The sequence below is a fragment of the Chiloscyllium punctatum genome, chromosome 1 (genome assembly GCF_047496795.1).
Source record: "Chiloscyllium punctatum isolate Juve2018m chromosome 1, sChiPun1.3, whole genome shotgun sequence".
Classification (NCBI taxonomy): Eukaryota; Metazoa; Chordata; class Chondrichthyes; order Orectolobiformes; family Hemiscylliidae; genus Chiloscyllium; species Chiloscyllium punctatum.
Window position 1 is genome coordinate 49,799,619 of NC_092739.1, and position 12,441 is coordinate 49,812,059.

The 12,441-nt window shown below is 44.9% G+C and overlaps 1 protein-coding gene across 13 annotated transcripts in view; it reads right to left on the bottom strand.

The window, feature by feature from the left end:
• LOC140463132 (prominin-1-A-like) overlaps positions 1-12,441 on the bottom strand; it is a 277,560-nt gene that overhangs the window by 40,005 nt on the left and 225,114 nt on the right. For all 13 annotated transcript variants that reach the window (XR_011954618.1, XR_011954626.1, XR_011954624.1 and 10 more), the window contains one exon: positions 5,518-5,586. Coding sequence is in view for 4 of the 13 variants with exons in the window: in XM_072557201.1 (XP_072413302.1) it covers positions 5,518-5,586 (69 nt within the window). In the remaining 9 variants the exon portion in view is untranslated. The remainder of the gene's footprint in view (positions 1-5,517; positions 5,587-12,441) is intronic.

Consider the following 12,441-nt stretch of genomic DNA (forward strand, 5'->3'; position numbering starts at 1 on the left):
CCTGCTGCCCCTCACAGTCCAACACCACCCCCAACCCCTCCAACACTGCCTCCACTCCGTCCAACACCACCCCTGCCCCCAACCCCTCCAACACTGCCCCCACCCCCAACTCCTCCAACACCGTCCCCGCCTGCCCCCAACCCTGACCAATACGATCCCCGCCCGCCTCCCAATCCTGACCAACATCTCCCCCCACCCGCCCCCAACCCTGTCCAACACCGCCCCCGCCCACCCCCTAACCCAATCCAACATTACCCTCCAAACCTCGTCCAACACCGCCCCTGCCCACCCGCAACCCCGTCCAACACTGCCCCCCCGCCCACCACAACCCCATTCAACACCACCCCTGCCCGCCCCACAACCCCGTTCATCACCGCTCCCTGCCCACCCTCAACCCCATCTAATAGTGTCCCAGCCCACCCCCAACCCCATCCAATACCACCCCCTGCCCGCACCCCAACCCCGTCCAACACCGGCCCCCTCCCACACCCAAACCCCGTCCAATACCACCCCACCTGATCCCCAACCCTGTCCATCACCGCTCCCTGCCCACCCCCAACCCGTCCAACACCAACCCTGCCCACCTGCAACCCCGTCCAACACTGCCCCGCCCACCCCCACAACCCCATCCAACATCATCCCCTGCCCACCCCAACCCTGTCCAACACCATTCCCCGCCCGCCGTCCAACCCCATCCAACACCGCCCCCAACTCCGTCCAATACTGCCCCCGCCCGCCCTTCAACCTCATCCAACACCGCCCCCCTCCCACCCCCTAACCCCATCTAACATCGCCCTTCAAACCTTGTCCAACACTGCCCCTGCCCACCCCCAACCGTGTCCAACATCATCCCCCACCCGCTGCCCAACCCCATCCAACATCGCCCCAACTCCGTCCAACACCGCCCCAACTCCGTCCAACACCGCCCCCCCCAAACCTCATCCAACACCACGCCCCCGCCCGCCCCCAACTCTGTACAAGACTGCCCCCCCTCCAGGGCAGCCGGACTATACACCAACAAGAATGCTGCTGCTGCCTTTGTGGGGTAAGTCTCCAAATAGCACACACACAGACACAGCCACACACATACAACTTTTACTGCAATTTTTTGACAGGTTCCACCGTTGCCCTGTACAGGACAATATTGGAGATATTAGCTGGGAAAGGGGGGGATTTAGGGTACACCACTCTGTAGAACTGCAGGAAAAGTGTGGGGCGAGAGAGAGGCCAGGAGGTCAGTCATTTGAAGACAGTGTTTGTTTAATCACTATAAACAAAAGACGTGATCACTGCTAGAAACACCTCTTTGATGTAATGTTTCCATCAGGACCTTGAGATCTCCATAGGAGTTTTGGATAATTGGTATTCGGATAATCGGTATTCGGACAATCAAGATTTCTCTGTACACTACATCAACTCCTTTTCCCTCATCCACCGGTTTGGTCACCTTCTCAAAGAACTCAATAAGGTTTGTGAGGCATGACCTACTCTTCACAAAACCATGTTGACCAACCTTAATCAACATATTCCTCTCTAGATGATTATAAATGCTATCTCTTATAACCTTTTCCAACACTTCACCCACAACAGAAGTCAGGGTCACTGTTCTATAATTTTGTCTCAATTCCCCTTCTTGAACAAGGGGACAACATTTGCAATCCTCCATGCTTCTGGCACTATTCCTGTTGACAATTATGACATAAAGATCAAAGCTAAAGGCTCTGCAATCTCCTCTCTGGCTTCCCAGAGAATCCTAGGATATGTTCCATCCAGCCCAGAGGACTTATCTATTTTCACACTTTCCAGAATTGCTAACACCTCCTCCTTGATGTTTCAAAATCTCTTCCAACAAATGGCAGTGGATGTTAGATCAGTTGTTAATTTTAAATCTGAGTCATAGTCATAAAGTCATAGAGATGTACAGCACAGAAACAGACCCTTTGGTTCAACACATCCATGCCGACCAGATATCCCAACCTAATCTAGTCCCACTTGCCATCACCTGGCCCATATCCCTCAAAACCCTTCCTATTCATATACCCATCCAGATGCCTTTTAAATGTTACAATTGTACTAGCCTCAACCACTTCCTCTGGCAGTTCATTCCATGCACATACCACCTTCTGCGATAGATAATTCCTTTGCTTAACAAAAATGTAAGAGGTAAGGGCAAAAGGCAATTAAATGGAGTTAAGCTACATATTAGCCATGATCTCACTGAAGGGCAGAATGGGGGCAGAGGCTGAATGGCCTACTGTTGTTCCTACGTTCTTCTCTTTTTTCTCCCCATTTGTGGATCTGGTCTCTGGCTGCACTTCCAATGTGTCAAAACTGTTATTGAGTAAAATGCACTCTGGGCTTCCTGACTAACTGTCTGCAATCCTTCTTCTGACTAATGGTCACCCATTCCTTCTCTCACTTCACTTTCTAATACTGTGGGGTGACCACATCTAAAAATGTGTCCTCTTCATAATTTTCAGCCTTGCAGATGCAGTGCTTTGTCTCCAGCCAATGCTCAACCTCCAAAACCCTGTGTTCAAGCTAATCAAACTGGTGGCACTTGTTACAATTGCGCTCATCCAGTCTGCCAGGAGGATCTATGGCTTCCTACGTTACTGCAGGCAGTGCAACGTGCAGGATATTAAATTAAATTTCTCTTAACCAAAATTTAAGTTAAGTAGAAAATAATAACTAAGTTTCTTGTATTGCTAACACTGAACTGTAAATTAGTAGAGGTAAAAACAATGACTGCAGATGCTGAAAATCAAATACTGGATTAGTGGTGCTGGAAGAGCACAGCAGTTCAGGCAGCATCCAACGAGCAGCGAAATCAACGTTTCGGACAAAAGCCCTTTGATGAAGGGCTTTTGTCTGAAACGTTGATTTCGCTGCTCGTTGGATGCTGCCTGAACTGCTGTGCTCTTCCAGCACCACTAATCCAGTATGTAAATTAGTAGAAATGATTAATCTTTACTGACAAATGGCTTTTGTTCATGTGCCTATAAGTTCTTTCTTTCTCTATGCTGGTTTAGAAATATAAATTTTTCTAAATTTTTGGGGTTGAAACATAGTCCTAAGAGTAGTTGCTCAATGACCAATTGACTCTCACTTTCTCGTGATTGCACTCCCACACTTTTTCCAAACTCAGCCAAGCAGTTCAGGTCAGGGATCCCATGGTCTTCAACTCCTCTCAATCCCAGAAGATCTCAGAAAGACTCTGAGCCATGGTTCACTTTATTCAAAGCCCCATAATATACTCCTATTCAAATCCAACTCCTCTTATCCTCCAAAAAGAAGAGAAAAGCCATGAGGCTCAGCCCCTCTTTATTCACAGTTCCAGGATGGGTTCCCATGCAGGTCCAATTCCTCCTACAGCCAGAAGGTCCACCACTGGTCTGTGTGCTTCTGGGTCCTCACTTCACCAGCTACTCTGGGTGATGCTGACTGCCTGACTTGGAGCCTTCACCTCACTTGATTCTGTCTGAGGTAGTGTTGGTATTCTTTAGTGATGTTGGTGCTGTATTCATTCAGATAACCAAAGAACTAGAGAACATTCCATCACACCTATGCAATGTAGCATGAGAACAAGCTTTAAAAAATTAGAATGTGAGTTACACAGAATTGCCAGCCTTTGGTCCTTTCTTGTAGCTGCAGTATTAATATGGCTCGTCCACTTCAGTTTCTGTTTATTGGCGAACCCCATGGTGTTGTTAATGTGAGATCAAGCAATGGTATTACTTTGAATGTCAAGGGGAGATGGTTAGATTCTATCTTGTTGAAAACCAGTGATTGTTTGGCATGTATCTAGCTTTAGTGTTACTTATCACTTATGAATGTTGCCCAGATGGAGCCATGGGCTGCTTTAATATCTGAGTCATTGCCAACGATGCTGAAAAGTATTCAACCATCATTGAATGTGGACATGCATACTTCTGAATTTAGGATGAAGAAGAAATTTATTGATGAAGCAATTGAAGACAGTTAAGCCTAGGAGTTAAGCCTGAGGAATTTCTGAAGTAACTTCCAAAGACTGAGACAATTGACTTTCAACTATCACAGCTCTTCCTTTGTGTGAGTTATAGCTCCAACCTGTGGAGAGTTTCCCCAGATCTCAGCTGACTTAAACTTTGCTAGAACTCCATGATGCCATACTCAGTCAAATGCTGCTTTGATGTCAAGGGCAGTCACTTGCACCTCACCTCTGGAGCTTAGCTTTTGTATCCATGTTTGGATCAAGGCAAATAAGGTCAGGATCTAAGTGGCTGTGGTGGAACACATCTGAATGACAGTGAGTTTGTTATTGTTCAGCAAGTGCCGCTTGATAGCAGCTGACATCCTCTTTCATCACTTCTGCAAGTCATTGAGAGTAAACTGTTGGGGCAGCAATTATGCAAATTAGATTTGTCCTCCTTTTAAAGACAGGACATATATGGGACAATTTTCCATGTTGTCTGTAGATATCAGTGTTTTAGCTGTTCCAGAATACCATAGCTAGGGAAACAAGACTATGGCGTGATTTAATATTGAAAGAATTTGTGCCCATTTTTCTATTGTAAAACAGACACAATCAGGGCCAATTTTGAACAGCAATATCAATGCATCCTCAGGATGAGTGACAATTTTTGCATAAAACAGAATTATGTCAGTAAGTGTGCTATGGTCTGATGGAAATTTGATTCCGATGAATGCAAGGAGAGATAGGCTTACTCTATACAGAATTCTCATCAGAAGCCAGGGCTGAGGAAAAACTAGTAAACCTAGGAAATTATACAAATTATACCTAGGATCTGCCTTGTGTACCTGCAAATGGAACTCTAGTATGATCAATATATTAATTTCACAGTTTCACAGTGGTTTTTACATAGTTATTCCCAACAGGATCAACAGCAGACGTCTCGCCTGCTCCACTCAGGATACCTCAGTGATGACTCTGAGGCTACCAACAAAAGAGAATTTTTTAACCATATAGAACTTCTTAAAACAACGTCTCTCATGTGCAAGCAGGAGTACCAGGACATTCTTGATTTTACAGTATTGTTGATCAAAACATTGAACATTATACCTCTTTTCCTATTGCATCCATTTTCTACTCCAATCCCACAGTCTGCACCACAAATGTTTCCCACAAACAGGCTTAATGAAAACATATGAAAGCATCAGCCACAATGGAAATAATAATAAAAAGATGATGGAATAGGTAAAGAATAATAAAAGTTGCAGGTTGTTAATAAAATGATAGAAACAAGAGATAAAGACAAAAAAAAGTAAAATTGGTGAAAAGAAATAAACTCATTGTGAATAAATACATTTACAAAATAGTTCTGGCCAATCTTCCTCTGGTCCTTGTCATACAAAACCACTTCAGTATTTTGAAATAGGCTACCTCATGTAACTTAGTGCTAGCCAGTTATCATCACACTAAACTGATAACTTATGAGAAGCTAGTAAACATAAATCCAATCTTTCTGAAAAAAGGCAAATTTTCCATGAATGTAACATAAGCATAACAATACTCACAGCATCCTTGATCCATTCTAAATATTCAGTAATGTAGCCAACCACAGTGTCGCAATAATTATACATTTCCTAGGAAACAAATGCATTTTATAAAACGTCACCAGGAAAATTTGCATTTATATAGACTGTTATGATCCCAATGATGTTACCACTGGTCAAGTCAGATCCCAGACTAAGTTATATTTTGTTTGTTTCTTAATTTAACATGCTGCTCTTATACTAAAACATAAGCACAGAAGGCTGCAGATTTGGTTTTAACAAAATAGGAGTTTAATCCACAAAAGAAATAAAAGTAAACTAAATAAAACCAAACTATCTATGATAGTTCAACAGATTTCAAAACATGCAGCAAAACAAAATCCCACCTACTCAATAACACCACCATTTTACAGTTGATTAAAATCGTAGAGAGTTCCCTTCCCTATTAAATCTGTCAATTTGACCTAATTGTTCTTCTTAGTTCTGGTTCTGCGAGTTGTGAAGCCTTTTCCTTGATCACTGGCATCGAGCTCTTAGACTTTTTCAACTGTAAGTAATGAGCAGAGTTCTAACACACTCCTGTTCTGAAAGTTTTCAGAGTTTGCAACTCTTAAACTAAGTTAACTGATTTCCTTAACTTAGCAATCCTTTGAAAAGCTCTTGAACTAAATTAGAAATATAGGAATAGGTGCAGGTCATTCTGCCCTTCAAGTATGTTTGCCATTTATAATGATCAAAAATGATCAAACACTTTAATGCAACTTAGCCAAAGAATCCCCATAATCATTTATTATATTGGTAATCTACTTAACATAAGTTGAAGACTAAACTTCCACAGCCATCTTGGATAGAGAATTCCAAAGACTCACAACCCTCTGAGTAAAATAAATTTCCCTCATCTCGGTCCTAAACAACTTCCACTTTATCTTAAAATTGATTCCCCTGGGTTTTGACTACCCAACCATGGAAACATCTTACCTGCATCTGCCCTATCCACCCCTTGTAGGGATAGGGGAATTTAAAATGAAGAACAATGAGAAGCCGATGAGTTAAATTCATACTTTGTCTCTATCTTCGTAAAGGTGGACATGGAAATGTACTAGAAATAATGGGGAACACAAGACTTGGGCAAGAGCGGGGAGTCGAACCCAACCTGTATTAGTACACAAATTACGTTGGAGAAATTGATGGGCTTGAAGGACCTGATAAGCTACAGCCCAGACTACTTAAGGAAGTGGCCCTAGATGTAGTCAATGCATCGGTGGCCATCTTCCAAGATTCTTTGGTCCACAGCTAATGCAACTCTCCTTTTAAAAAGGAAGGCAGAGAGAAAACAAGGATTATAGATCAGTGAGTTGGATATCAGTAATGAGGAAGATGGTGGAGTTCCAGTGCTGGACTGGGGTGGACAAAAGTTAAAAATCACACAACACCAGGTTTATTTGGAAGTACTAGTTTTTGGAGAAATGCTCAGAAACCAAGGATTTTATATCAGATCACTTAGAAAATAACAGCAGAATTAAACAGAGTCACCATGAATTTACGAATGGAAAATAATGCTGAAATATCTACTGGAACTCTTTGAGGATATAACTAATACAGTTGATTGGGGAATCTGTGGATGTTGTTTATTTACACTTTCAGAAGCTTTTGACGAAGTCCCATTTAGGAGACTAATCTATAAAATTTATGTTTGTGGAATCGAGGGTATTGTATTGAGATGGATAAAAAATTGGCTCCGAGACAGGAAACAAAGAGAAATAAATGAATCTTTTTCTGAATGGTGGTGTGTGACTAGTAGGATACTACAGGGATCAGTACTAGGACCCCAGCTATTCACAGTGTATGTTAATGATACAGAGATGAGGGAACTAAATGTCATATCGCAAAATTTGCACATGACACAAAGTTGGGTGTAAGAGTACACTGCGAGGAGGATATAGATATAATTGCAGTGTGATTTGTTCAGGCTGAGTAAGTGGGAAAATGCATGGTAGATGCACTGTATGTAGATAAATGTGAGGTTATCCACTTTGGTAGCAAAAGTCGGAAGACAGATTATTATTTGAATGGCTGAAAATTGTGAGAGGAAAATATTCATTGATACCTGGATATCCCCATGCTCCAATCACTGAAAGCAAGCCTGCAGGTGCAACAGGAGGCAAACTGGACATTAGTCTTCATTGGAAGAGGATTTGAATACAGGAGCAAGGATGTCTTGTTGCAGTTATACAGGAACCAGTGAGGCCACACCTGGAATAATGTGTGCAATTTTGGTCTCCTTATTTGTGGAAGGATGTTCTTGCTATACAGGGAGTGCAGCAAAGGTTTGGCAAAATGATTCCTGGCATGGCAGAACTGATGTATGAGGAGTTATTGAGTCAGCTAGATTTGTATTAACTGGAGTTTAGAACAATGAGGGGACCACTAGAAATCTGTTGTGGTTCTGTTCGCCGAGCTGGGAATTTGTCTTGCAAACGTTTCGTCCCCTGTCTAGGTGACATCCTCAGTGCTTGGGAGCCTCCTGTGAAGCGCTTCTGTGCTGTTTCCTCCGGCATTTATAGTGGCCTGTCTCTGCCGCTTCCAGTTGTCAGTTCCAGCTGTCCGCTGTAGTGGCCAGTATATTGGGTCCAGATTGATGTGTTTGTTGATAGAGTCTGTGGATGAGTGCCATGCCTCTAGGAATTCCCTGGCTGTTCTCTGTTTGGCTTGCCCTATAATGGTAGCGTTGTCCCAGTCGAATTCATGTTGCTTGTCGTCTGTGTGTGTGGCTACTAAGGATAGCTGATCGTGTTGCTTCGAGGCTAGTTGGTGTTCGTGTATACGGATCGTTAACTGTCTTCCTGTTTGCCTGATGTAGTGTTTTGTGCAGTCCTTGCATGGGATTTTGTACACTACATTAGTTTTGCTTATGCTGGGTATCGGGTCCTTCGTTCTGGTGAGTTGTTGTCTGAGCGTGGCTGTTGGTTTGTGTGCTGTTATGAGTCCTAGTGGTCGCAGTAGTCTGGCTGTCAGTTCAGAAATGCTCCTGATGTATGGTAGTGTGGCTAGTCCTTTGGGTTGCGGCATGTCCTCGTTCCGTTGTCTCTCCCTTAGGCATCTGTTGATGAAATTGCGAGGGTATCCGTTTTTGGCGAATACCTTGTATAGGTGTTCCTCCTCCTCTTTTTGTAGTTCTGGTGTGCTGCAGTGTGTTGTGGCCCTTTTGAATAGTGTCCTGATGCAACTTCGTTTGTGTGTTTTGGGGTGGTTGCGTTCATAGTTTAGGACTTGGTCTGTGTGTGTGGTCTGTGTGTGTAAACCTTTGTGGTGAATTCTCCATTCGGTGTTCTCTGTACCATCACGTCTAGGAATGGGAGTTGGTTGTCCTTTTCTTCCTCTCCCAAACTTTCAACTAGAAATCTATATAATTCTAACACGACTAGACATGTTAGATGTCAGGATATTCCCAATGACAGGCGACTACAGAATCAGGGGTCATAGTTTAAGGATGAAGGGTAAACCTTTTGGGACTGAGATCAAAGGAATTTCATCACCCAGAGAGTGGTGAGTCTGTAGAATTCTTTCCCACTAAACGTGTTTGAGGTCAACACATTGCGTTTTCAAGGAGGTAAATATAGCTCCAGAATCCAATGTGTTCTAGAATATTTTGACCAATGTCTCCATTATCTCTGCAGCCTCTTCCTTTAAACCCTTGAATGCAGGCCATCAGATCTTCGCAATTTGTCTGCATTTAGTCCCTTCAGTTTGTCAAATATTTTGTTCCTTGTGATGGACAATGTTACATGATCTTTCCTCCCATTGGTACCTTGCTTTAGTGGTATGTTTGGGATGTTTAAAGTATCACCTACTGTGAAGACTGATGCAAAGTATTAGATTCTTAGAGTCCCATCTGTCAGCACTTGGCCCATATTCCTCTAAAACCTTCCTATTCATATACCCATCCAGCTGCTTTTTAAATGTTGTAATTGTACCAGCCTCCACCACTTTCTCTGTTCTGGCAGTTCCCTGTACCTGATTAGCAATTCTCCAGTTACATCTTCCAAAGGTCTTGACAGACTCCTCCAAGCTAAAGTCTGGATTCCTACCTCATTTGCAGTCACACCCTCTTGCTGTTGACCATGCATCAAATTTGATGTGATTAATCTAAGGGCTGTGAATGCCTCCTGAAACACTCCCTTCCATGATGCGTTGCAGTAATTTAGCCTCAAGGTAGTCAACACTTAGCTGATGAATCTCGTCAACTATGAGCAGTTAACATTTGCTGTCACCAGTCACTGTGTATCCACTGAACCCTCCAGCTCCTAAATACCATTGATGCAACACATGAAGGCCACAATGAGGTGGGGAGAAATGACGGGATGGATGGGAGGGGACACAAACAGGGGACAGATGAGTGGGTAAGGAGCAGAAAGGCAACATGAAGATACAGGGGACTAGTGCAAAATAGAGGGCTGCAATGTGGGAATAGGGAAATTGAGGCCTGAAGAGGGCTGGAAACAGAGGGGGGAGCTGCAGAGGGCTGTAAGGAGACAGGAGCCCTATAAGGATGCTTGGGAGAAACAAGAGAGCTTCCAAGTAGGTGAGTTAGAGATAAATTGCAAGCGGGTCAGGAGAAGGTAAAGGTGGCAGAGAAGTGGCTGGGAAGGAGGGGGGGGGGGGGTGCAAGGGAACCAGGGGGGCTTTAAACAATCTGAGAGAAACAGGAATCCATAAGAGGAAGAAACAAGGTAATTGAAAGGAGGCTGTAGAGGTGGAGTGGTTGGAGATAATAGGTGCAAGATGATTAGGGGGAGATGGGGAGACTGCAAGGTAAGTGGGGAAAATTGAGAGGCTGCACTGTGGGTGAGAGAAAGAGGTATGCAATAAGGGTGGGAAGGACAGTGAGGCAGCAAGAGCAGAAAAAGAGAGATGCTGCAAAAAAAGTAAGCAGTTTCAAATTTGTTAACAAAGGAAATGAAGCTAACTAAGACAACCAGGTAATTAATTAGATGTAAATGAATGATTAACCCTAACCCAAAAGCATCTTAAGCAGAAGGTGAGGACTGCAGATGCTGGAGATCAGAGTTGAAGAGTGTGGAGCTGGAAAAGCACAGTTGGTCATGCAGCATCTGAGGTGCAGGAGAATTGACGTTTCAAGCATAAACCGTCCATCAGGAATGAGGTTTGTGGCCCAAGGGGAGATAAATGGGAGGAGGGATGGGACTGCGGGGAAGGTAGCTGGGAATGCGATAGGTGGATGGAAGTACGGTGTGGTGGTGATAGGTTGGAGAGGAGGGTGGAGCAGATAGGTGAGAAGGAAGATGGAGAGGTAGGACAGTTCAAGAGGGCAGTGCCGAGTTGGAAGGTTGGATCTGGGATAAGGTGAGGGGGAGGGGAAATGAGGGGACTGGTGAAATCGACATTGATCCCATGTGGTTAGACAGTCTCAAGGAGGAAGATGAGTTGTTCTTCCTCCAGGGATTGGGTGGTTAGGGTTTGGCGGTGAAGGTGGCCCAGGGTTTGCATGTCCTTGGAGGAGTGGGAGGGGGAGTTAAAGTGTTAGGTCACAGGCCAGTGGGGTTGTTCAGTGAGTGTCTCCCAGAGACGTTCTCTGAAATGGTCGGCAAGTTAGCGTTCTGTCCCCTCGATGTAGAGGAAACAACGGACACAGTAGATGATGTGTGTGGAAGTATCCTTTGGGGCCTTGGATGGAGGTGAGGGGGGAGGTGTGGGCTCAGTTTTTGCACTTCCTGTTGTGGCGGGGAAGGTGTTGGGAATGGAGGGTGGGTTGGTGGAGGGTGTGGACCTAATAAGGGAGTCGCGGAGAAAATGGTCTCTTCAGATTGCAGATAGGGGTGGGAAGAGAAATGTATCTTTGGTGGTGATGTCTGTTTATAGGTGGTGGAAATGGCAGAGGATGATGTGATGTATCCGGAGTTTGTTGGGGTGGAAGGTGAGGACCAGAGGGGTTTTGTCCTTGTTGCGATTGGAGGGGTGGGATTCAAGGGCAGAGGTGCAGGATGTGGAGGAAATGTGCAGGAGGGCATTGATGACTACGTGGGAGGGGACATTGCGATCTTTGAAGAAGGAGGTCAGTTGGGATGTTCTCTGGTGGAATTGGTCCTCTGGGAGCAGATGGAGGTGAGGGGGGAGGTGGAGGAATTGGGAATACGGGTTAGCACTTTTACAGGATGCAAGGTGGGAGGAGGTGTAGTGCAGGTAGCTGTTGGAGTTGGTGGGTTTGTTGTAGATGTCTGTGTTGAGTCGGTCATCAGAAATGGAGATGGACAGGTTCAGGAAGGGGAGAGAGACCAAGATGGTGCAGATGAACTTGAGGTTGGGGTGGACGGTGTTTGTGAAGTTGATGAAAAGTTCAACCTCCTCATGGGAGCTCAAAGTGGTGCCAATACAATCATCAAGGTAACGGAGGAAGAGGTGGGGAATGATGCAATATGGACTGTTCCATGTACCCAACAAAGCGGCAGGCATGGCTATCCCTTTGGATTAGTGGTGCTGGAAGAGCACAGCAGTTCAGGCAGCATCCAAGTAGCTTAGAAATCAACGTTTCGGGCAAAAGCCCTTCATCAGGAATAAAGGCAGTGAGCCTGAAGCGTGGAGAGATAAGCTAGCAGAGGGTGGGGGTGGGGAGAAAGTAGCATAGAGTACAATGGGTGAGTGGATGAAGGTGATAGGTCAGGGAGGAGAGGATGGAGTGGATAGGTGGAAAAGGAGATAGGCAGGTAGGACAAGTCCGGACAAGTCATGGGGACAGTGCTGAGCTGGAAGTTTAGAACTAGGGTGAGGTGGGGGAAGGGGAAATGAGGAAACTGTTGAAGTCCACATTGATGCCCTGGGGTTGAAGTGTTCCGAGGCGGAAGATGAGGCGTTCTTCCTCCAGGCGTCTGGTGGTAAGGGAGTGGCGGTGAAGGAGGCCCAGGACCTCCATGTCCTCGGCAGAGTGGG